The sequence below is a fragment of the Protopterus annectens genome, chromosome 12.part0 (assembly GCF_019279795.1).
Source record: "Protopterus annectens isolate FY-2018-M chromosome 12.part0, PAN1.0, whole genome shotgun sequence".
In the NCBI taxonomy this organism is placed as follows: Eukaryota; Metazoa; Chordata; order Ceratodontiformes; family Protopteridae; genus Protopterus; species Protopterus annectens.
The window spans coordinates 1,237,481,589-1,237,508,875 of record NC_056746.1 but is presented as its reverse complement, the minus strand read 5'-3'; the positions used below and the strand labels follow the sequence as shown (position 1 = coordinate 1,237,508,875).

Here is a 27,287-nt window from a genome sequence, read left to right as displayed (position 1 = left end):
GTAACACATGTAAAAGTACAGTTTGGAAGCCAGTAATTGAGGAGTATGCCTTAATTAATGATTTCTAATTCAGTTATCATGATTTCAGTGTTGTATTGTGGGACTAGATTATGCTTTTTCTTGGAGAGGAAGGGCAGATCCTTCCAATGGTTAAAAAGAGTTTTGCTATGATCAATCACATTTTAAGACAATTTTTATTTTCTAATTATTGCTAGAATTCATATATCACAAACTCCTAAATAACAATAGCTGCAAGCTTTTTTAAAACAATATTTGTTCAAGAAGAAACATGTCAGACATATAAATCAAAATGATCCTCTCTCACTCTGTCTACTCAGCCATGGCTAGGGTGCTTGTAGAGCCTGCCTTAGGTCTCACTCATAATGGAAGTTAGTGGATAGTCCCAAGCATAATGTTTTTTTTTTGGTATTCTTAGAAGCAGGAATCAAACACCACACTAACAGCAATATGTCAGTCTTCATTTAATATTAGTCTTCCAACTCCTGCAACCCCCCCAAAAAAAAAAAATAGGGAACCCTCCTAAGTTGGGCACTCTAATTCTGTATGAAAAATGTGCAGTTTCTAACCAATACAATTAATGGATTAGTAAACAGATAGCAAATCTAGAGTCAACACAGTAAGAAATCCGATGAAAAAGGTTTCTGTCTTGAAGATGTGTGGTGTCTGCTTACACTCAATCTGAGATGGAAACAAACTTATATCAGTAAGTAAAAATATATTGCATTATGAAAAACATGCATTAATTGTGATTTGTGCTGCTGAGATATACTGTACAATGCTTTACAGGGATCTGTAGGGAAAACACAACATGATATGTGTCAGTACCAAAGGGCTTGGGCATTTAATATGCACACTGATAGTTGCAAAAAATATCCCACTAGCAGAGCTCTAGTACAATAAAACTATAGACTTGTCCATAGAATATGATTACCTGATCGCTGCAGGGCTGATTACTCCACGTTGTACTGTTGCTGACACTGTACCAATCAGTATGCACTGCAAGAGGTATGCATTATATGCAGTTATACTGCACACGCTACATGGGTAGCCCAGTCTGATCACATAACCACGAGATCATGATGCCACACTTGGGCAGTCTGCATTTACAATGAATACAACTAGTGGTTGTAGTGTGGATGAAGATAAAAACAGATATGCTACACACCAGCAGAAGAGCGTTGTAAAGGAATATGCTGTCCTTGATGTGTAAAGGAATATGCTGTGCTTGATGCACCCCCAGCCTTCACTATCCCCCTTCCTATGTACCTTTTAATTAAGGAAATAGAGTCTCTCCTCCTTCTCAAAGAAAAGAGAAAGTTAAAGGATGTAGTAGTCAAACTGGTTGAAAAACACTTGCGTGAGTCTTCAGCCAGTTCATAAAAAGAGGTTGCTACAAAGGGGGATATCTCATTATTCCAAGTGTAATGACCCTAGAATAAGAACAAAGTTATACGGTGAATTCCCCTGCAAGGGAGTCAGGCATTTTTCTGTAAAGAAATACTTAAAGAAACTGACTGAATGATTTTTCAAGCATTTTTTTACAAGAAAATACGTTTGATTTAGCTGCATATGTACAGCTGGTGCAGATCTGTTAAAGAATGCTTCTTTTTTTTTTTTACAGAATGCCTGCATAAAGTGCCACATACATTTTAGCCTCCTTTAATAACCTGCATGAAGATATAAAGATGTAAAGAATTTAGGAAACAGATCTTCATCACTGTAGTTATTGAGGGGCAGTGAATGATGTCAGCATTAGATATTACCCATCCAGATCTGATATACCCCGGGCATCTATAATGGAAAGTCTTGAGTTAAAATTTGTTTACTTAGAAGGAAGGTGAAATACTCCTTAAAATTGCCCCATCCTACTTGAAATTCTCAACACAGACAGATACTCAATAAAGTTCATAGCTGAAGGCAAACAATGTGGGAAGACAAAAACAATAAGGCAAAATGGGAATTATAAAAAAATTACTTCACATGTTTATGGTGGTTAAGTCCATGTATGTATTTTACTACACATGGGAATAATTTTCCATTATAGTGGGGAAACATTCCAAATCATGATAAGCAGACATTTTCTAAAAGCTTGAAAAACATTGAATGCTTCCTTTAATACTTTAGCCACTAGTGTTTGCTTCATGATGCAGTAAGAAACCTCATTCTCTTCATAAGAGTAAAAGATCAATGCCTCAACTAAGAAGAAATTAAACATTTTATTCCCATCCTTTACAGGTCCATACCGAAATTGAACTGATCAATAGAGCTTTTGAATTGTCATCAGTTATGCACTGATATGAGTCTCCGAATATGAACTTCAGTCTCTGCTTCTGTGCTTTTGGCATTCACTGCATGTTTGTGGATCAAAATGAGAAAAATATGTATGTGTGTTGATTTTTATGGAAGATTTTGTACCAGTATATGAATTTCATTCTTGCTAACTTGAGTTCTCAATCGTGAATGGAACAAAAAAATCAAATGTCATGCAGAGTAAATATTACTTTATATAAAATATTAATTTTACATGAATATATGTATACTTTATTGCAGTTATTCAACAGTGCATAACTTATCTGTAACAAAACACATGTCTAGATGCATTCCATAATATTATTTTACTATTTCTTTGGAGGGATATTTGTCACATACAGATATATATATATATATATATATATATATATATATATATATATATATATACACAATACATATATTCCTATTTGCTTTAAGGTTATGAAGGCATTACTGTGCATTCCGACCTTCATAGTTAACATCATTTCATACATGTATTCAAGATTGCTTATTACTTTAAATTAATAGTTGGTTTAAATGGAAAAAAGGCAGTAACAAAGGTTCATGATTCTATTTCTTACGATAAGCAACACTAAGGCTATGCGCAAAATAAAATATAACAGACTGCCTAATCTTCAGACATATGCTAAACAACTGTATGCATATTTTATTTTATTTATTATTTTATTTTATATTTGTTGACCGGCTAGTCCAACTGGATACATGTCCATTTTCAGTACAGACCCGGGAGATAAGCTACATTACGCTAATAAAAAATACATGGGTGATACAGATTAGCATTAATAACTTGACTGCAAAGTTTAGAAAACAATACACTAATACTAGATATATATTTACAGAGAAGAGGGTTTGAACATTCATCATGTTGACGTTTAGAAAGTAATACACATACTAGATACATAATTACAGAGTAGAGGTTCTGACAATCATCATGTTGAAGACTAAAAAAAGATCATGATACAAACTAAGAATTAAGGTTATTTCAAAATTCTACACTCAAAGTGAAAAACAAGTTGCTAATGTATACATAGAGGAAACATATGCTCACAGTAAAATGCTTGATATACAGTTAGTACTAAGAGGTAGATTATAGTAAGTCTAGGCTAGATTCAGAATGTGAGGAAGTTTGCTAAACCTACTAAATGAAATTTGGGAGGGAGGTATGCAGAGAAGCAGCAAAAGTGAGAGGAGAGGACGTAGAGTAAAGGAGAGTGTTAGTCTGGGTTAGTACATGGGCACAGCCATTGTGTTTTAAGGAGTATTTCTAGTTGTTTTTTGAAAAGTAGTAGTGAGGTAAGTGATGATAGTTTGCTGGGAGGTCTGTTCCAGGTTTTACCCACAGTGTTAGAGAAAAGGGAATCAACTGCTTTGCTGTGGGACTTATGGATGGTTACTAGTAGTTTATCTGCTGAACGAAGGGATGTAAGATTTTTGTAGGGGGTGATAAGGCTATCGAGTATTGGAGTATTACAGGGATGATACAGAATCTTGCGGGTGATAGTAAGTTGCTGAAATTTAAGTTGGTTTTGCAGTTCCAGCCATCCTAGCTGTTTGAGATTTTGACAATGATGGGTTCTAAATGGGGAGCCAGTGGAAAATCTGGCAATGTTGTTATAGGAGGTTACAAGTTTGTTAATGTTGCTTTTGGATAGATTAGTATAAATGGGGGAGGCATAGAGGAGGGTGGAGATAAGATGGGTGTGGGCAATGGTCGTTCTGGCTACAGGGGTAAGGAAAGGTTTTATCCAGTAAAGGGAACCTAGTTTTCTATTCACTGATTTAATGGTTGAGTTAATGTGTGAGTCAAAGTTAAGGTTGTGGTCAGTTATTACGCCTAAGCATTTGGTGGTTAGGTCAGATGATATGAAAGTGCCATTACTGGATACAACTGTTAGATCTATTGGGGAGGACTTTAGTGTTGGAGTGAACAGCAATAGTTTGTTTTTTTGGGGGGGGGGGAGGAGGAGGCAGCGTTGAAGGAACCAGTTTTCTACTAAGTTAAATACTTTTTGGGTGATTGATTGTAGTTCAGCTGAAGAAGAGGTGGCACAAATTAATGTGGAGTCATCTGCATATTGTATGCAGGTATCTTGAGGAAGATTTACATTTAGATTATTAATGAATATAGAGAACAGGAGAGGTCCCAACATAGAGCCTTGAGGGACTCCAAGGGTAAAAGGGAGATGTGTGGATAGGTTATTGTCCCAAAGGACGGTTTGTTGTCTATTTTCCAAGTAGAACTTGAACCATTGTAATGCCTGTGTGTCTAGTAAGAGTGGTTTGAGTATGTTTATAAGTAACTGATGGTTAACCATATCGAAGGTTTTAAAGAGGTCAATAAAAAAGTGCAGAAGAAAGCATGCTGTTATTCCGATTTTTGTTAATACAGTCAGAAAAGGATAGGAGGGCAGTGGTAGTACTATGAGAAGGCCTAAAGCCATGCTGACAGTCAGCTAGAAGGTTATTTTGGAGAAGGTGATCAAGTAATTGCTGGTGGATGCATTTTTCCATGATATTGGTTAAAGGAGAGAGTAAGGCTATGGGACAAAAGTTTGAGATTTCGGTTGAGTTACCACCTTTGTGTAGTGGGATTATGTGGGAGATTTTCTAGAGAGATGGGATGGTACCTTCAGTAATGGTTCTATTAATTAGAATGGAAATGGGATAGCCCAGTACCTTTGCTGCAATTTGCAGGTATTCAGCTGGTAGCAGATCAGCTGAGGGCGTGCATGGTTTAAGTTTCTGAAGTAGGGTGTAGATGAGGGATGTTGGAACTGGTTGTAAGTGAAAGGTAGGAGGTGAGCTAGTTAAGGAGGAAGGCAGACCTGAGCTAATAGGTGGTAAGGAGTTAGCTAGAGATTGGACGGTTTCAGTAAAAAAAGGTATTGAAAGCATCAGCAATCTGGTTGGGAATGTTAAGGGAGAAGCCTGATGGGGTTGGTGTCTTGGAATGGCCTGGGTGTAGAAGTTTATTAATACCTGACCAGAAACTTTGTGGTTTTTGTTGATGATTTTGCTGGAGTTTAAAGTAAAAGTTTTTTTTGTCAAGAAGTATTGATTTTTTTAGTGGCATTTCTCAGCTGTTTAGGTTTTGATGATCAGTTGGGTTTTTAGTAGCTCTCCATTTGGACCAGATTTTGTTTCTCAATAACATTTTATGCCTAGTCTCTTTTGAGAGCCATGGGGCAGGTTTACTCCTAGTTCTAATAGAGCGAGTGGGGGCATGGTAATCCAGGATTTGTAGGAATATTCACATGAAATGTGTACCCTGGGTATGTTACTATATTTACATAATTATTATCTAGTCTTCTTTTATAAATGAGTGACTGTTATTTTACAAAACTAGGTAGTTATCACAAAAATGTCCCTTGCATTAATGTCTGGTGAATGTTTGTATCAAGTATGCAATAAGACAATAGGGATTGTGTGTGGTAAAGATATTATCAGACGCCCCTGGATGTTACAAAACATGAGCCCTACGGAGTAAGTACTTTACAATTCCCTGGTGTGCAGTAATATGTCTACCAATGAATACCACACATGTCTTATGGCATTTATAAAATGGGCACTTTTTTAATATTATATTTAGTAGCTTATATAACATAATCACATGTTTTGTAGTGTATCTTAATGCAAAATACCTCCGCCATGCATGTTAAACAAATGTAGAAAGTTATAAACTTTTTATCTATGTGGAATTCTAATATGACATATTCAGGGCCGTTGTTTTTGGGACCTGTCTACCAAGCTATTGTGTGACAGTGCAATTCTGTATATAAATGTCAGTCTGCAGACATTTTCAACAGCTGAAGTTTAGATTAGAGTTGTAGAAATTCTAGAGGAGCTTGTGGTGGTGGTGATGGTGGTAATCTTTCGATGGTATGTTGAAAATCTGAGCTCAGAATGTTACATTTTGGCAGAATTATGAACATTTGATAAATACTCTATATTAAAAAAATACTGTTTTCTAGTGATGCCTTCATGTGGCCACTTGTTGAAATGCATATTAAGCAAACTGCTCCTTCATCAGCTTTATAGTGCTGCCCTTAGGAGTACAGTCTCCCTTTTAAAAGCTTGGCATCTCTTTTTTTTCCTGTTTTTAAAGGTGGTTCTGCTTTTTACTGACATATTTGCTGTAGTTAATTGTATTTAATGTATTGCTGTCGACAACAGATGTTTTAGGTTCTTGAACTTGTATGTGTTTCTGTCCTTCCTTGTCAGCCCATGACTATGTTCACAGTTACCACTGATATATGTAGACGCGATATTGCCTTTGCCTAACTGTAATGCTCTGAATCTGTTAGTTGATATGTAATACAACTGCCTTGCCCCATGTAGGTAAACTCTACATTTCTTCCTAATTACATTATTATATACCTCTGCAGTTCCAAAATATCTTGTCTGCCTACATATTACAAGTCATAGCTTCCAAAGTGACAGTGAAAAGAGACCATCTGCTTAGCAAACTGAACAGCAATCAAAATTAATCAGTTTATTTAATTCCATTATAATTCGTTATTATATATAATAAAGAAAATGTTTCTAAATATTTAGCAATAATACTACAGTGCATTTATCAAAATATTGAAACTATGTATATATTGCAAAGCTAGGAACAAAGACTAAAATAGAAGATGTTAGCTAGATTAGTTTCACAGCACATTTCCAAGTTCAGTCTTCTTAACCATCTGAAATGTCAGAAGCACTGAGAGTTCTACACAACAATAATTAATGTTAATTAACAGTTAATGGTTAGATATAAGAATTAATGAGCTGAACTAAAATGCCACATTCCATGAAATTAAATGTTTTAATGGTACTCAGTCAGTTAAAATTTTGAGAATTTTAAAACTTTTTCAGTAAGAACTGAAAAGCAATGTTATTGCTTATAATCATTATTTCTTAGGGGGAAAAATCACTCATTACGAAGATGTAACGTCTTTCATTCAAAGAATGTGTAATGTCATTCCAGGGATAACTTGTTGTATCTTTCGGCTTTTCCCGGTTAGGGGTCACCACAGCGGAACTCCGGTCCGCTAATGATTGGCAGTAGATTTTTACGTACCGAGTTGCCAGCTCTGATGCACAACCTTCAACGAAGGTACGCCCATTCACGCATGTCTCCACACAGAAGACGCTTTAGCTGAGAATCGAACAGGACGTCTTACTGTGAGGCGACAACGCTACCGCAGCACCACCACCACAGTACATTCCAGGGATAACAAATGCTGAAATAAAGTTGTCAAAGTTCACAAATGGACAGCAGAACTTAAAAGTGAGGCAGCATGCAGTCACAAATTTTCTGCCCTAGTCTTTTGTCTTACTCATTTTATTTAAGTGGATTGTCATTGCTGTAACTTCTGGAATTCTTTTTTCTTTTTCTTTTTTTTTTTTTTTTATAATTAGGCCTCATTATTAGCATTAATAACTGTATTTAAAAGAAAACATATGCAGTTTTCTGTTTGATCCATAAAATTAAATAAGCTTCAAACTGCAAACCAGTCCAGCTTAAAAGCCTACACTGCATTTACCTATGATATTAATGTATAAGGAGCGATATAAAAACTGATTTAACATTCAATTCATGTCTAAAGGGTATTGCTACTAAAATATTATAGTCAGATAGACAGTTCATTAATTATGAATTGTTTGTTGACTAATTGTTCATTTTCCTTTGTTAACTGAGGCTCTAGAAACAGCTATTTTAGTTTAAGAGGATCCAGATATAACCTGCCACATTACAAAACTTAATTTTGTTTTCTTTTTTCTTGATAAACAGTTATTCATCCTTTTTAACTAAATTCTTCTAGTCTGTACTATAGAAATTTTCAAAGATTTGTGGTGGTGCTGTGGTAGTGTTGTTGCCTCACAGTAAGACATTGTCCTGTTCGATTCTCAGCTAGAGCGTCTTCTGTGTGGAGACATGCATGAATGGGTGCACCTTCGTTGAAGGTTGTGCATCAGGGCTGGCAACTCGGCACATAAAAATCTACTGCCAATCATTAGTGGACCAGAGTTCCGCTGTGGCGACCCCTAACCGGGAAAAGCCGAAAGACACAACAAAAAAATGAATCCTGGCCATGATGCTCACCATTAGGCAGAACTTAAAGCAGCAGACAATTTTGAAACTTTCAGTACAGAATCTAGGCATATTTATGTTAGATGTTATTATCCATAGCTAGCAAAATTGCATTTATCATATTTTTAGTAATATAGCTTGCCATGCCAGAGACATCCAAATCTTGCCATAATAAAGTTGGAATTGTGAGACGGTTTACCTTGTGTTAGCATATGATCATGGTCTGGATGGTACAAAAAAGCCAGTTGTAGAGTTTGCATCCAGTAGCTGTAAACCACTATTATCTTTAAATTTTCTTTAAAAAAATCTCAGCCCTGACAAACATTATACCAATAACACCTAGCCAACAGTAATAGAAGACTTATGCATAACCAGTTTTGCTTACCATGAGATTTGGGCGGTGCAGTGGTGCAGCGGTTAATGCTGTCGCCTCACAGCAAGAGGTTCTCTGGTTCGATTCTCGGCCGGGATGCCTTCTGTGTGGAGTTTGCATGTTCTCCCTGCATTTGCGTGGGTTTCCTCCGGGTACTCCGGTTTCCTCCCACATTCTAAAGACATGCGTCTGGAGCATTTCTCCCCGGGTCTCCACTGAAAACAGGATCTGTGGAACCTAGTCAGACTTTCCCGGTCAACAAATGTTAAAAAAAAAAAAAAAAAAAAATATGCACTCTGTAGTGCTTTTAATATTTTAAAATGAGTCAGTAAAGAACCTGAAATTGGAGCACTCTTTATCTTTGCTTTACTTAAGGAAACTCTACTTTCTAAGTGTCTTGACTAAATCAGTATATTAGTATACTCCTTTTTTGTTTTCCCTTATTTAACATCATATATATAACTTATGAGAAGCTGTAGACATTACTGTTTGTTTTTATTTATTTTTTAATTGGATTATTTGACTAGGTGTAAGTATCCATGTTAATGGATAACCCAAGAGAATTTCTGGTTTGTGTTTTTCTTTTTGACACACATAATTTACAAGTGAAAACTGAAGGAATTAAACCCAGGGCTAAAGGAAACAGTCTATTAATAGCTCACAGCCTTAACTCTCAGAGCTCATCTGACATAGGCTGCAGAGGTTCAGAGGCCTTGATGTGAACAAACATATCACTACATCATTATCTCCTGTTTCGTTTAATATACCTTGATGATGTTTATTGTCACTAGCTAAAGCTGGAATTTAACATATAAGGCAGCAACAACTAGAACAGGTGTTGCTTCTCTGTCACGCTGATTAATATGAACTGCAGCTATCAGAGACCAACATCAGAAGTCTGAAGCTAGCATGTGCATAAAGGCACTGACAAACATTATACCAATAACACCTAGCCAACAGTAATAGAAGACTTATGCATAACCAGTTTTGCTTACCATGAGATCAAAAAGTGCATAAATCTCTCAGGTGTGAGTAAATCCACTGTCAACACTGGATGAGCCATGGTTAATAGAATTATATAGTGAAGTTATGTTTTTAAGATAAGTGTTGTATATAAGAGAACTGATTATGTGAATGTCGCTGTACATCTCCTACCCATATGCAGTGCACTAAGCTAGTGTAGTGAACATTTGTGCAGTTTCGATGGTGGCTTTTTATTTGATCACTGTAAGAGGGTAAAACACTAGTTAAAAAGAGAATGAAAGTAGAGAATCCTTACAGCAGGTCAGGGATGTTTTTTTGTGTTGGGGGGGGGTATTTTTTCTAATACATTGCTGGTCAACTAAAACAAATCATTCTGTGGGGGTAAGTGGTCTAGATTGCCACCACCAAAAATAATGTCTATTTAGATAACTGAAAATAGTATATATTTCTAGAAGTGGTGTGTAACTGACAATGTCTGTACAGCTAAATCTTCTGTTTTGTATGCATGGGAATGAACGGATAGGACTGCAGTAGGGCTTCCATCCATCAACACAAGTCACAACTAACTGCTATGGTGACCCAGTTAAAGCTGCTGCCATTACTGGAGTTTACTGGGCAAACAGGTAATGGAAGCAGATTGGCAGACCTTTCTTCTGTATCACACATGCACACACACTCACCTACAGACAATTTATGAGTTACTAATCTGCCTACCATATCTCTTTGCAATGTGGAAGGAAGCCAGAGCACCTGGATCTGGAGAAACTACAGAAACACAAAAAGGCTGAGAATTTCTTGTTATTAGATACCGATCACTTTGCTACTGTACTGTCCACTCTCCATCTGTGAAAACTTGATATTCTGTGTTTTGCTTAGTGTACATGTGCATGTATTTGTTTTATGTTTCTGTGGATACATTTATTTGTTTTATTTATTGACATTTGTCTACCAGGAAAGTCCGACTGGGCAATGCCCTTTTTTAGCAGAGCCCCAGGCAGGAAAGGTTTATTATACAGACATCATGGACATCATTTGTATTGTTTAATCATTTACAGTCTGTTTTATTCTTGAGCAACTGTTCCATTTAGACATCACTTATGTCATTCACAAACAGTTTTGATTAAAAATAACAGTTACACAGGTTGTATATGACCAAAGAATTAGAGCAACCCAAAGAAAGGAAGCAGAGGAGAAGGCAAAAGAAAGATACAGGAGATGAGACGATAGAGGAGACAATAGTTGTGATAATAGCACATTATGTTTTGTGCAGAAGAGAATTATGGTATGAATTCATACAGCTACATTAGTACCAGATTAACCAGAGGAGGTGCAGGTGCAGAGCCATTTACCTATCAGGTGTTGTTTCAGTTGGCATTTAATGTCTTTCAGGTTGCAGACTGTTTTAAGTGGGGTGAGATTGTATTCCAGCTATTAGCATTGCAGTGCAGATATAAGGAGTTTCCTACATTATTGTTAGGTTTAGTTATGGAAAGCAATGTTTTATCAGGGGAGCATAGAGGTCTCTGAGTAAGGATGAATGATGGAGTGAAGAGATGGACTTTTTCAATGTAGTAGTTTGAAGGTTGTAATTAATCGTGAGTAAAATTGAGACTTCTTTCTCATTACCTTCCTGACTTCATGCTGTGGTATGCGTGGGAAACATCCTGCTTAGAGAAAATGGAAACTTTTGAGTGTAACAATGTGGTACAAGTAGAAAATGTGCACCATGGCATTAGTACCAATTACAGTCTGGTGAAAGTGTTGAATCAATGTAGAAGTATTCTATTTTACATTTTTTATTTATTTACCTGAATTTTGAACTGAAATTCAAAAAGTGATCTCATTAAATGTATTTAATCTATGCAAACTGCATGTTAGCTGTATCTTCATAAAGGTTGTTATTTTGAAAGCATTTGATGTAGCAATATCTTCTGATATGGAGTGGCATTTATCATTAGAAAGGATTCTAATAAAAGAGTGCACTTATACCATGTCTTTTTTACTGTTTTATAAGAAATCATTCATTTTCCACAAGATGTCTTGCACTTGAGGCTTGTATAAAACCCTTAAATGCTGGTGCATAATGAATCTTTCTGTGAAAAGTTAACTTCTAGACTGGCTTCCAGGGGTTATAACAACCTGTTCCTAATAATGGACATTTTTCTGTAAAACATAGCCTCACAGAAAGATATGCTAAATTTTAAGCATTGCCATTAACATTCGTAGACTTTATATGACATATTACTGATGCAATAAGGTCTTTTGATCATCTAAAGTTTTTGTGAAAATGTCTTGTGAGTTCCTAAACATAATCATATTGATCTTGTATGGCATATTGGCACTGCTCCATGCATTGGCTCCCGGTAACAGATCTTCTAGAAGAAAAGCAACTTCAGGGACATTTAAAGGGTGGTATAAAGGGGAAATGCCAGCAACATGAAGGGTGACATCAGACACATTAGTAGACCAGGATATGTAAACCTTAAAACAATCAGGTGAGTCACAGGTTAGGAGTAGAATAGCTCAGAAGATTAAGGATACAAGCTGCAAATTAACTTATAGTTTTGTGTTCGATTCCCTCAATGTCCGCAAAAGTGTGTGACTGTAAAACAAAGCATTTAACCAGACAATGCTTCAGAGACATCTTTGAAAAGAGGTCACTGTACCTAGTAAATTCACATGGTTTACAAATGTTAATTAGAAAAAAAACAGATAGCTGAAATCTGCAGACTGAGGAAGGACAGCAGTCATAATAGCTATTCATTTCTGCATTTCCCTTCTTAACCTATTCAGTCACACAGATGCATTTCAGACAAGCTGTATGGGAATTATATAGATTCACTTCATAATCTCAAAATACTGAAATATCGAATTTCAGTATCTCGAGACCATGAAGTCGAAAGTCCATATCACTGAAACCAGACAACCACGATACCCAAAACCGCGAAACCACAAAACCGCAAAAACACACAGCACACAACACATACAAACACAAACACACATACCTCCCGACACTTTCAAAAAAGCAACACAACACACACGCACACAACTAAATAAACACACCTACCCTTACTATATGCAGGGGGGCAAGCCCCCCTGCACCCCCACACCCCCTACTTAAATATTCTAACTCCAAGGTTGCACTACATACACACACACGAAACACCACCACACAAACAAGATTCCCCTTGCACACACACATCACTGTAACAAAACACACTAACACACACCACAGCCCCTGCCCAAAACCCTTAAACAAAAACACTTACCTGAATCCATGCACATAGCACAACACCAGAACCACTAATTCAATGTCTTCGACATGCGAGATTTTGAATTTCGTGCTTCTAGTCTTTCAAGGTTTTCGGATTTCCACTTTATAGGCTCGAGATTCTGAAATTTGATATTTCATGATTTCGAGCTTATAAAGTGAATCTATATATATATATATATATTTCTAGCTTTATGCTCCCACCCTGGATGTCTGCCTATTCAGTATGACAACATTTATATATTTATCACACGTACATTGGCATTCCATATAACGTTGATTAAGGTCATCCCCTTTTAATCAAGTCAAACGCTTACTCTTTGCCTTCATGTGTAAATGGGTTTAATGAAGCTTTATGCTGAGTAACACTGCCATGGGACCACTTGGACACACTGATAATGGATGTATAATTGCACCATATGTGATGAGCACATCACAACCCCCAGACATATGGATGCAGTTCAAAATCAATCCATTATTTAAACAAGCAAGAGAAAAGATTTATAGGATATGTTAATATACATAGGATGTCTTTGCAGTTATTTGAGATTAATATTCTTTGTATTTATTTATTTTTCTGCAGACATTAATATGGCTGGAGAGCCAAAGCCCACCAGACCCAAAGTACTGAAGAGAACCATATCTGCATTATACAGGTACGTCTGTAGTGATAGACTATGAAAGGAAACAGTAATCATTGACTTCAAAATGGAACAGCATGCACAATCAGACCTCTCAAATGTTTGTAATTTTGCCTCATATTTTCATCCTACCCTCCTAAAAGGTTTGAATTTCTGGTAAATTACTTGGGATTACATTTAGTCAATAATGTCAGACATTAGAGATTTATACTTATTGTTAACAAAATGTGTGTTGATGCAAAACCAATTATTCCACCTACTTTTTTAAGTTAATTAGATTAATATTTAAAAACATCTCTGATTTTTGACTCTTGTCTCCCTATTGTTGGCTTTGTCCAGAATTTTTGAGCAAAGATGTTAAGAAGTAGGTACACACTGAACAATTTATTCAGCATAACTCTCAGACATCAAAGAACTTTACAACACTCTGAAAAGAAGCAAATGTTCTTGGCAGACAGGAATGTAAACACACCAGTACTTTACAATGTTAATGTTTTACTGTGTTTATATATGACATGGCTGGTCACATATTCGAAAAGCAACAGTATTATGTTTAAATATTTGGTGGTAGCCTATGTTTGTATTGCAAACAGCTCTTACTCATGGGAATTATAAATTGTTACAAAAAGAAGGTTTAGCCTCTTATATTAATTGCAGATGTTAAATATCATGTTGTGGTATGGAGCATTACCTATATTGTGACAAATACATTGTGCATCTTTTTGATTTTGAAAAAAATATATATCACCAAAATTAAAACCTGAATCTCTGCAAAATGCTACAGGAATTGGTCAGATTAATGAAAAAAAACTTGAGATATTAATTTTTTTGTTTATCCTCTTACCCTGTCTGCTCATCATTGTACCATAACATAGCCTAGTCATGTTACGTCTTCTAACTCTAAGCATGGCATTTTGCACAAAGGATTAAAGGTATGTGCTTTTAATGAGCTCCTTTCTGTAGCCCAGGGTTTGATTCCTTCAGCCTGCAGTTGCCTACTATGCGACTCTGAGCAAGTCACTTAACTAGACAGTGTTCCTGGGTTGTCTAAAAATGTCCATGTGGATCAGTGTTCTGTCCTAGTGAAATAAAACTCTTAAAACTCTTTATCTTCTGCTTAGCTCTTTACACCAAACACGATATTAACTAACATTTTATCATTCTTCTTTTGTAAGTCAGTGCATTCCAGAAAACCATGAGTGAGATTCTTTAGTAGTATACATAGAAGCACCTACTGCAGAGATAAGCCCTATAAGTCATTTGTTTAGAAAGAGGAATGCCAAATGTGTAAGGCTGTATATCAATGGGCTTTCACATAAAACTTAATTTTACTGTAAGAAAATGTGTATGTTTTGTTTCTCTTCTTCATCCGGAATATTCAGAATTTTCCTAGATTTCATTCATGATTACTTAAAGGTACATGACACAAGATATATATGCTTTAATCACATTTTTTATGATTTGCAATGCCTGTATTTATTTGGCTACATTATTTTCTTCCTTACAAGCAGGAGTGTGAACACATTCACAATAGGGTGATATAGGACCCACAAGGTCAAAATAGGTACCTCTACCTCCAGCAGCCAAACTGTCACTAGTGGTGCCCCCCAGGGATCTGTCCTGGGACTCCTATTTTTGGCATCTACTTCTCAGAGGTCCAGGCAAAGACAAAAGGCCTGTGGCTGACCAGATTTGCAGACTTGTCATTGACTCCCCAAATGATGTTAACATACTTCAAGAGGGTATCACAGCAATAAATGACTGGTGCCAAAGTCATGGCCTTAAGTTAAATGCATAAAAAAAATGTATTATCATACCATTCAGCAAAAACATGGCCCCTACTGATTACCACATTAGCAGCAGCCCCCTAAGCACACCACCTGTGGTGAGAGACCTGGGTACACAAGTTAACAACAATCTCACATTTGACCATCATGTAGCGGCAGTGGTCAGAAAAGTCTTTTACTTGGTTCATCTCATAAGTAAAGGGATTGCATCCAGAAAAAAAAGGATGTTATTACCTCTCTGTACTCCTCCCTTATTAAGCCAATCATTGAGTACAACACCCCGTTTGGTATGTACCTCTCCAAACACCTGCACCAACTGGAAAGGCCACAGAAATACCTCACAAACAGAATCCATAGCCTCCAACACCTGTCCTATGTGGACAGGCTCAAATCACTATCACTCTACTCTGTACTGTACAGATTGCTCAGAGGTGATCTGTGTCTCGCCTACAAGGCAATCTCAGATCCTGCTGTACTACAGATACTCCATATCCGTAAGTCTAACTCCTCACATAGTACCAGACCGAAAGGCTTAAATCTAATATATGACATTAACAAAACCTGCTGGAGAGACATTTTTGTCTCCCACAGGCTGCCCCATCTCTGGAATAGACTCCCCATACACGACAAACAGAGTATATCGCTGACCCTCTTCAAGTGCAACCTTGATGAGTGGATGGGCAATTGTACTCAATGGGCAACCACAAATTAGCCACAGGGGTTCCACCTGTGTCCCTCACTGACAGGGGTGACAGGTGCTGACTGAGGTTTCTTTTTTGGGGATAAACTCTTGGCTAGGCTTGTAAGGGCTCCAGAGCCATTAGCCTAGAAATCTCCTGTGATCCTGTGATCACATACATACATCAGACCACTTAAATGCAATGTAATATATACTAGTGGGTAATATGACTACTTGTGGATACCTGATTTATCAGTACTTAGTTTGACAAGATCAAAGACGGAACATAATTTAAACCAAGAAAATTGTGATTGGAGGTTTTATTTCCCCAAAATGTAGTGTCACACAGGTAAATAATGTTTTTCTTCTTTGTTTTTCTTTACTGACATTTGATTGCTGATGCTTTGTCCCTGAGGTTTGGAGCACAGCAGAAGTGATGCCACTCTATAAGGGTGGTCCTCACCACTGACCCTGTGAACTATAGACCCACCTGTCTGGTGTGTCTCACTTGCAAAGCCACAGTACATGTTATAATGGACCTGATAAACTATGGCATTAAAAATCACATCAGGGCTAAACCCGCAACAGTTTTGCTTTGTCAAGGGTAGATCCTGCTAATGAATCTGATTAACTTCTTTGAAATGGTAACAGGCTCATGACAATGGTCATACTGAGCATAACCCCATCTTGACCTGGCCAAGCAATTAACTCTATTTCCTGTGCTAGCACAGTTAGAAGGCTACATGCATAACAAATAGATCTCTATGTCTAAAATATGCACAGTGGTGGACCGGTTCTGCTGTCACCTCACAGCAAGAGGTTCTCCAGTTCGATTCTCTGCTGGGGTGCCTTCTGTGTAGAGTCTGCATCTCCTCCCTGCATCCATGTGGGTTTCCTCTGGGTGCTGCGGTTTCCTCCTACATTACAAAGACATGTGTCTGGGGCGTTTCTCCCTGGGCCTCTGCTGAAAATTGGCTTTGTTCCAAGTCAGACTTTCCTGGTAAACAAATGTTAAATAAATAAATAAATAAATATAAAACCTGGATGGGGCTGATAGCAGGTGCCTCATCAGAGAGTATGAAGATGACCAGTGGTGTTCCACAAGAGACAGCACTGGGACTTGTTTTTTTCAACATTTACTTTTCTGATCTCCAAACCATGAAATAAGACTTCTTGCTAACCAAGTTTGAAGATGACTTCAAGATGGCAGTTATTGTGAAGTAATCCCCTCCCCCCAGACACCCATTCCCTTAAACTAGAACTTACACTCATAAATATCCAATGTACTAAAAATGGTTCAAATTAAATGCCAAAAAGTGTAATACTGTCACTTTTGGTAGATAACCCCTCCCAGCATAAAGCTTTGATAATACCCCACTTCAAACAAAGAATGTTGTTAGAGACCTTTGGAGCTTGGATTGATAATTTTCTCCCCTTTGATCATCATGCAGTGACAGTAATCTGACAGTTCTTAACACAGCTAATTGCCAAATGAATATCATGTAGATCTAAAGACATCATTGTTCCCTTATATTCAGCACTGATTAGGCCAATTATTGAATATGGTATTCCCTTTGGGATACACCTCACTAGACATATCTAAAAACTAGAAAGATCCCTGTGATGATGTGTGGTAGTGCCAGCTATACCAAAGAGAGTAGGGCAGTGCATGTGTAATATATGCCAACTTAGCTAGATTATTTTTTGTAAAGAAGTATATGTCATTTGTATATCAAACTGATTTCTACAAGTGCTTATATTAAAAATGTATTTGTAAAGATGCTTGTGTTAAAAATGTACCAACAGTGGGTCCTGCTGAATGGAAAATAATTGCACCTGTATATCCGACTGTATTGTAACTGTTGAAATTAATATATTGTAATAGAGGATAATGGAAGAGAAGAGGTTAATCTCAGTCCAGCCAACTTTGAAAAATAGTCTGACATAATTACCTGGTTTAGGCTATAAGTATTATATCTTACAGTTCTGATTGCAGCCAGAGATAAAATATCTGTGAAAACTAGGACTAAGAATCCTACCATATTGTCCTTAGGGGTATAGTCATTGCTACCCTGAAAGGGTGGAACTTTTAAAATGGTTGTATAGCTTCCAGGTGCTATAACACATCTTAGCAAAGCTCTGTGTGTTGTGTATATGGTAACACATATGTGCTAGATTCTGGCTGAGTTTCTAGTAAAGGGAGTAGTGTGGGAACCAGAGTCAGATGACAGATGTATGCGATGTCATTCTGTAATCCAGCAGTGAAATTATGTTTTAATACTAGATGAGACAGAAGTCTCAGAGCAGTCTGTTTGTGAAACCTGACAAAGAAGACCACATACCCACATTATCTTTAGTAAGTAACCAGGGAATAGTAATTCTTTAGACCAGTCAGGAAAATATAGCGAGATTAGTTAAGTACTGTTTTTCTGTGTGACTCTATCCATCTGTATTCTTTTTAATATTGCCTGTGATTGAAACTCTGGTGTTTATGCTAAGTATATATTTAGTATTTTCATGTTCTTTTATTATTTATTATTACATATATTTAAACTTTTCAGCGAGGCTGGTCTTTTAGAGAATATATTAACCTTTGAGAGTGCTTATATTTATTTGGTGACACTGTGGCCACTTCTGAAAGCCTTGCTGCAGTGGTCAAACACTACCATTTGTATTAGTATTAATTTCACTTAGTATAATTGGGTGCCCTTGTAAGAGGCTTAGAGTAGCTGGCTTTGGAGTGTTCTGGTGACAGTACCTACCTTATAGTCTGGGCAGAGGAGGCATAGCTAGTAATTCTATCCCAGCCTTTCCCAAGTGGTGTGTGTGTGTGTGTGTGTGTGTGTGTGTGTGTGTGTGTGTGTGTGTGTGTGTGTGTGTGTGTGTGTGTGTGTGTGTGTGTGTGTGTGTTTGTCTGTGCATGTGTGCGTGTGTGTGTGAAAATCAAATCTCAAAGAGTGTTGGTGTCAGCTACTTGGAGCAGGCACACAGAGCACTGGACAGAGAAGGTCGTGGAGGACTTGGCTTGGAATACTTGGCTGAGGACTCAACTTTACAGCTGTGGTCAGTGTGGAGTCTTATTTGGGGCCTGGTGAGAGAAAGGGAAACCCAGCCCTAGGACAAGAGTATGTTCCCTGTGTGCTCTTAAGGGAAATAGTGCTTGTTTCAGAGATCTACATCTGGAAATACTGTCTGTATCCATTTTTGTTCCAAGTGAATGTCCCTCACCAGTGTCCATCGTGAAGACTGAGAGTCCTTCATCACTGGCCCAGAGGAAGGACGTCACAACTCCAGCTGTTCCTAACCAAGATCACTGGCTTAAAACCCTAAGTTACCAGCAAATGCTGGAAGTGCTGACCCTCTATTTAGTATCTTACAGACTCCTGATAAGGGACCTATGCCTTGCCTCCCAAGCCATCAGGGACCCAGCCCTGGCTAACTTGTATGTCCATAAATCAAGTAGTCCCACAAGTACAAGAATCCATGACATAAATCTTCACCAGCAGACAAATAAAACATGGTGGAGAGAGGTTCATTACACAGCACCTTCTACATCTCTGAAACAGAATCCATCTGCAACTCTGTCTTCCTTCAACCAGGAGCTAGATGATCGGATACGTATTTATAAATTCACCCCAGTGGCCTGGCCCACCTTGAGAGAAGAGGTACAGTCTGAGGATGGACACTGGTAAAGCATGAATGGTTGCAAGGCTCAGTTGCCTTGAATTTCATATGATCTTATATATTCATACCCACAGATTCTTATTTAATGAGAAAATGGGCAAAACAGAAAAAAGTATTTAAAACCTGCAAGCATTAAGTATATTAAGAGTATGAGTACATTGTTAACAGCTGGATGGACAGTGCATATTGTGCTCAATTCATGATGGCCAAGCACTACAGGAAATCTTATTATGGTGAATAAGAGACTAATACTGCCCTTTACTCACTTTTGCAAGTAACTGTCAGCTGAGCTTGAACTTAATTTGCATTTTGCAAGGTGATTTGGGCTTGTGTTATATAAATCAAAAGCGGTAAACCAAAAATAATTATTTCAATATACCAACATGTTTTTAGTAAGCAAGAAAACAGGCTGGAGCATTTAAGTTTCTATCAAAAGGAAACTGTGGATGCAGAAGGTTATGTGAGTTGCTGAGGGCTACAGTATGGAATCAGGATCTTTGGAAAATAATAAAAGGTTCAATGGATATCAGTGTGCTGTGGTTTGCTGGACATTAATATGCACATACTTACAAAGTACTACAATGAATACCATACAAATCACATGTTAAAGACGTCTGTATCATTAATATCACCAAAATGCTAAGATTTGAAACAAATTTGTTTTTTATTTTATACATTTGTTGAAAAGGTAAGCCTATTGGATACAACTGTCCCTTTTCAGGGGGTGATCTGGTAGCACTGATTGGTCAAGTGACTTTTTCAAAGTCACACAGTAGGCAAATGGAGGTGGAAAGAATCAAATCCTGTACCCTTGACTATTGGAAGCAGCTTATTAACAGCTCAGAGCCTTCTTGCTCTAACAGCCACACACCTATCACATAAGCTACCATCAGGTACAGTATATTACATGGTGTACTTAGCATCCGCAATAAAGACTTACAAGTATATGCTACTATAGCATACACTGCAACTGTGTAAAAGTCTTTCATCCTGCTGGTACAAAAGCCTCACATTCGTGCATCTCTTAAACATGGTTACCAGTGTTTTGTATATTTAGCAAACTACTCCAGTTTAAAATCCTCTGTAGGAAACGCTCTCCATAGTCTCCCACTGTTAATAGATGCTTGAAGAGCTGCCAGTTTGTGCAGAGTGCAGCACCACTGCAGGTAATTTAATAATATACTACTAAACACTCTCACTTAGACCTTTAAGTGACTCTCCCCTACTTCTTCCCATCCACTAAGGATCTGGTATAATGGATAGGTGCTCTACTTCTGGCCTGGTGGATATGGGCATCCTGAGGCAGTCTAGTAATTGCCTCATGTTCACTGACAACCATTTAATTTTAGAACATACAAACACAGTGTGTGAGAGATGTAGATAAACATTGTCATTTGTGGGAAAAGCTCTCACATGCACACACGAAAAATGCAAACCAGGTTGTCGGCGTTACACTCAAAACATTCATTACCAACACCAAGGAACAAACACATAGACCCGCATATGCAAAGGTACTCATTTGTAATCTACCCAAACCTCCAAGACCACCTAAAAGCATCTCTCAGTGGCCCTTCAAACACTCAAAAAAAACCCAGCATTTCACACAAGACATAACTCTGAAAATTATAGTAGCCGCACTTTCAAGCCCAAAGCAACACACCACACACCCAAACATTCTAGTTATTGGTGATTCCATTGTAAGACATACTGATGTCCCCCTTACCAGGCTAAACAAAGAGACGATCACAATGAGTTGTCTGTCTGGAGCCAGGATCCAACAGATCACACATGCACTTAGGTCTTTAAACCACAAGTACCATTATGACATGGTCATAGTCCATGTGGATGTAAACAGCCTAAGACATACCTCACTGCACTATATGAAGAGAGACATGATGGAGCTCTCTTTATATGTGTCGTAGGCGGCTATGACTCTAGCCTTGAGTAGCATCATACCTTCACCAATGATGATGTCACAGTACCAGCAAAACATGACTTGACTTCAACAATTGGCTTAGTTTCTGGTGCCATAAGAAGGGGATGCAATATCTGTCAGCCTTGGAAGACATGACTGACAAACCATGACGCTTTGCCAGAGATGGTTTGCATTTGTCACCTCTTGGCTTCCAGATATTGACAAAAACTTTATGTATCCCCAGAGTGCATTTTTTAGGCACTGCCAAGTTGTTAAACCCTCCAACTTAACAAAAATCACTCATAACTATGTAAAGGTACTGCTGCTCAATGCTAGGAGTTTAAATAAAAAGCTGCACTCCTTGGAGGCACTCCTCACTTTGGAGACTGCTGACATATGTGTAGTCAGAGAAACATGGTTCAGAACCATGGAAAGCACCCCAGCTATCAAAAGCTACAGTGCCTTTCATACATTCAATCCCCCTCAGCTCAGGATAAAACAAAGGGAGGAGGTGTCTCAGCATTCATAAAGGACAAGTACACTGCTAGACTGGTCCAACAAAATTACTTGCTTGAGCTGCTGCATGCCCTGCATGTGCAGTTAACCATATGTGTGACCCCCTATCATGTCCCTGCTAGCTATAGATCCCCTAACATGAGTCTGGAATATCACACCTCCTACTTAAACCTACTGGAATCTCTGAACATTCAGCCTACTACCATACTTATGGCTGACTTCATCTACCCATCCATGAACTGCAAGCCATAATTCATTTGCTCAGAGGATTTTGGACCTCATCAATAGAAAAACCTTGGACAACTAGTTAGCTCCAAATATCCTAGACCTACTACTTACAAACATGGGGAGATGCTGCTCCTTCCCATGCACTAACATCTCCCTGGTAAGATCTGACCACAAAATTATCTCCTTTAGTATTAAAACTAACCTTGAACCCTCAGCAAACTCCAAACCTGTTAAGAACTTTGCTAAGGCCCATTAACTCAAACTAAGTGACAGCTTATTAAACTTTCAAGTCTGTCTGAACCTGGATGACACTGAGGCATACTCCGAGGTGTACACAAAAGCACTGTACAACCACATTCATAGCTGCATAGAGGAGGTAGTACCTGTCCAAGTCAAACCTTTGATTAACAGGCAAAAATAAACCACCCTGGTGGACCCCTAGCTAAAATAGGCTATGCAACAAAAGGAAAATAAAACCTCTCCAAAGCCAAGAAGTAACAGACAAAACAGTGCAACAAGACACTCACCTGTCTTAAGAAACAAATTAGAGAGCTGGTCAAATCTGCCAAAGCAAACTATGAAGCAAAGGTATTCTCACAGGGGAAAAATGACCATAAGACTTTTTTTTTTTTTGTTCGTAACCTCAGGGGAAACATTCAGCAATTGCCAAGTTAATCACGAACAGCAACACAACACCCAACCTGAAGCTATAGCAAAACTGTTGGCCGACAAGTTCAGTTCAAACTCCCTCCCACAGCATCACCTCCTACCACATCCAAAGAAATACCTTCAGTCATCCTCCTACCGGTCATTAGGAGGGAACAGGTCCTTACTGCACTCATTAAAGCCAAAAACACAGCCTCCAGAGGATCCCTCTTAAATAGCTTAAAACAGAATCTATCAGAGCCACTAGAAGCCCTCCTTTACCACAGTCTCCATACAGACTTTGTCCCAGAGGAATTGAAGACTGCAACAGTCTTCCCTCTGCACAAGGGGAGCCCATCAACTGACCCAGGGAACTAAAAGCCCATAAGCTTGACCAGTCTTACCTGCAAGGCCATGGACACAATTATCATGGACCTGATCAATAATGAATTAGGAACTCTCCAAACACTGGACCAGACCTAATTTGGCTTTGTCAAAAGGATGTACTGCCTTCTTTGAGAAAGTCACCATGACTATGTTTGAGGGTAAAATGGTACACGCCACTTATCTAGACCTGGCCAAAGCTTTCAACACAATCCCCCACTTGGGCATCATAGATAAAATTGCTAAGTTAGGCATAAACCCCTAGATTGTCAAATGGATAGCAAACTGGCTCACTGACAGGACACATGTTGTCTAGATAGGTGAACTCACCTCTGATAAGAAACCTGTTACTAGCGGTGTCCAACAGGGCTTAGGGTTGGGACCCCTCCTGTTTGATATATACTTCTCTAAAGTGAAGGTCAATGTTGGGGCCCTCTGGCTCACCAAGTTCATTGACAACTGTAAGCTGGGAGCAATCACTGAATCTTCAAATAATGCTGACATCTGACAAACAGACCTAAAAAGGACAAACAACTGGTACCAAAACCATAGTCTGAGACTAAATGCTAAAAAATGCATAATCATACCCTTCTGTAAATCAGAAATCCCTGCAAATTATAATTTAATGGCACACCCCTACAAGTAGACCCAGTGGTGAGGGACTTAGGAACACAGATAGACAGTAACCAAAACTTTGACTACTAGGTAGCTACAGTAGTGAAGAAATCCTTCTGTGTGGCTCAATTTATAAGTAAAGGCATGGTATCAAGATCAAAGGATGTCATATTGCCATTGTACTTGACCCTCATCAGGCCCGTAATCAAGTACAATGCTCCCTTCTGCATGTGCCTAACCAAGCGCTTACACCAGCTGGAGTAGCCCCAGAGGTTTCTCGCTAATAAAATACAAAGTGTAAGACACATGTTTTATGCAGACCGACTAAAGGCCTTATTCCTTTACTCCATCTAATATCATTTATTGAGAGGGGATATATGCCTGACTTACAAGGAATTTTTTTGATCCAGTTCTGATGAAAATGTTACATATTTGTAAGAAAAATTATACAAGGGTTATGCGTTCCATGGACCTAAACCTTATTTGTGACTAATAGAACTTGCTGGAGAGACAGATTCATGTACCAGAATCTACCTCATCTATGGAATAAACTTCCCATCTTCGTAAAACAAAGCCCATCCCTCACTCACTTTCAAAAATAATTTGGATAAATGGATGGGGAGCTGTAAATTCACTCCTGGGGTACTGCACATGTCCCTTATGGACAGAGGCAGTCTATAAAATGATTCAGGACTCCACCACCCAAAGACCTACTTCCCTGATACTACCCCATCCCATATCTGGGGAATTAAGATATAATATTGTCATATCCTGGGTATTATCGCCTGTCCTTGTAAAGGGTCTTGTGCCATTAGCCTAATAATCATCTATGAACCTATGAACTTTGGCATAACCTGCTGCTCAAAACGTATTGGTATATATTAATTTTATTAATGAAAACTGCATGCATCAACACATTTCTCAAATGAACCACTCCAACACCACTGGTTACCAAATATAGCATGCCTGAGCAATGCATATAATATCTTCTGTGAATTTATTCTGCCAGCCACTGTACATGGCAAAGTAAATGCAGACAGGGAACATAGTCCCATACTCCATCTATCGAATTATGTCAGTTCAGAGGTTACTGCACCTTGAGGTAAATAATGTAAGTAGGGTGCTGACTTCTGTTAACCACCCTACTTTCAAGGCATTTCTCAGACATCTTGATTTTTGGTAAAAAGATCTAAGAATTTGTGTTACTTATGTTAAACAAGTATACAACTGTGCAACTGAAAATGTGCCTCTGATTAAAGAGAATATATAATTTTGTTTGTAATTTTACTTGCATTTACAAAAACAAATTAGAGCAATAGCATGACACTCAGCTAGAGGCAGTTACTTATGGCATGGATTCAGCATGTCGTTTACCTGCCAGATGATGCATTCAGTCAAGTAGAAATGGCAGAAACAGAATACTGATGAGCATAAAATATAGCATCTTACCTGGATTATATACACTGACGTAACAATAGCAATAGTCAAGTAAACATTATATTTGGTATGAACTTCAACCATTAAAGCAGTTTCAGAGCTTCATTATCTGGAAGAAGCCACAAGATGTACAACAGGATAGGAATTTGAAATATCTTCTATAAAGTCAGGGCTGACAGAAATAAAATAGCATGCTACTAAGTAATAACTACTCCTGATAATTCCACAGACTAACCCCCACAAATCACGTGACAAGAAACTACACGATGTACCAGCTGACGATGCTTCACAGCTCTAGCCAATTATTTTTATTGCCTCTTGTAATGCACAAATTATCCACCTGACAGCCCCTGCAGTTTCAGCTCACCTGCTTCACCTTCTGCATTTCTGGGTCACAAAACCATGCATTGTAGAATCAATGTAATAAACAGCAATGATTTTTTTCCACTGTGTAGCTTACAAGATGCTCAATAGGCATGCCTCATGTGCATCTAAACTGTCCAGATTTCACCTCATGTTTTTAGTCTGTTCCTCATGAAATCTGTGTTTTTCTGCCAAACCACTGAGTACTGAAGTCACTAAATAATGACAAATGTTTGAGTTTCAGACTTCATATCCTTCAGAAATATGCATACTATCAGAAATCCTGTTATTCCAGCAATTTTTTTACGTTTATAAGAGAAATATTTAAAATCTGTTCCTATTTTTGGGTTGTTGGCCACCCATTACTTTAGGCTTTGTCCAGATTTCTTGCACTAAGATGTTAACAGGCATGGTCATGTTATCCAAGATAATTAGGTAATCTGGAATAGTTGAGCACCACATTTCGAATCATAGCAGGAGGTCATTCAGTGTATTGTATTCAGCATGTCAAGCCCGATATGCAGTTAATACAAATCGTTGTACTGCTTTTTTCAGCAAAATGTGGTGGAACAACAGAATTGAGTCAGAACACATTTCAAGTTTTTTGATACATTGAGCTCAAAGCTGATTACATCAAAAAGAAGAGTCTGTGTTTTTTGGGGGGTGTACATTAGCCATTCCACTTAAAGAAAACTGCAATCTGTGCTGTAATTTTTGTGAACAACAGCACCACTGACGTGCTTGACAGTCACTGAATCATCATTTAGTAGATGATGATTTGTCAGCAGCATCCAGTCCCATCTTATTGTGTGCACACGGTTGTTTTGTTGTTCATACAGTAGAATAGGCTTGTTCCCCATCAATTGTAACTTCTTCCCCAGGCAACTCAGACTACAAGTCAATCACATTTACCATAAAACTAAAGCCAGAAGCATCTTCCAATGCCTCAGTATTCAGAAATTATGTAAACACTAGTCTACTACAACTTTGTGATGATCTGGCTGAATTCAAAATGCCTTCCATCTTGAAGACTCCTTCACTGACAAATTCTGTGCACATGTAAATAGCTACATAGATGCACCTGTTCCCTTCAGAAACAAATACAACACTACATTCAAAAATAAACCTCTATGTTGGAACCCAAATATAAACAGGCTATTCTGTAATAAATTAAAAAAAACACATTTGCACACAAAAATTAATCTATCAAGATTCAAAAAATACTCTTACTAAACTAAACAAAGAACTCCTGACCTAGATCAAATCAAACAAATCCAGGTATGAGGTAAAAATAGCTACCCAGCAAAGGATAACCACAAAGCATTATTTAATTATGGTGAACAACTCAGAAA

At 37.9% G+C, this 27,287-nt stretch overlaps 1 protein-coding gene across 4 annotated transcripts in view; it reads left to right on the top strand.

Annotated features, from left to right (window-relative positions):
* RALY (RALY heterogeneous nuclear ribonucleoprotein) overlaps window positions 1–27,287 on the top strand; it is a 2,391,440-nt gene that overhangs the window by 2,180,377 nt on the left and 183,776 nt on the right. For all 4 annotated transcript variants that reach the window (XM_044090254.1, XM_044090253.1, XM_044090255.1 and 1 more), the window contains one exon: window positions 13,625–13,697. In XM_044090254.1, the coding sequence (XP_043946189.1) occupies window positions 13,625–13,697 (73 nt within the window). The remainder of the gene's footprint in view (window positions 1–13,624; window positions 13,698–27,287) is intronic.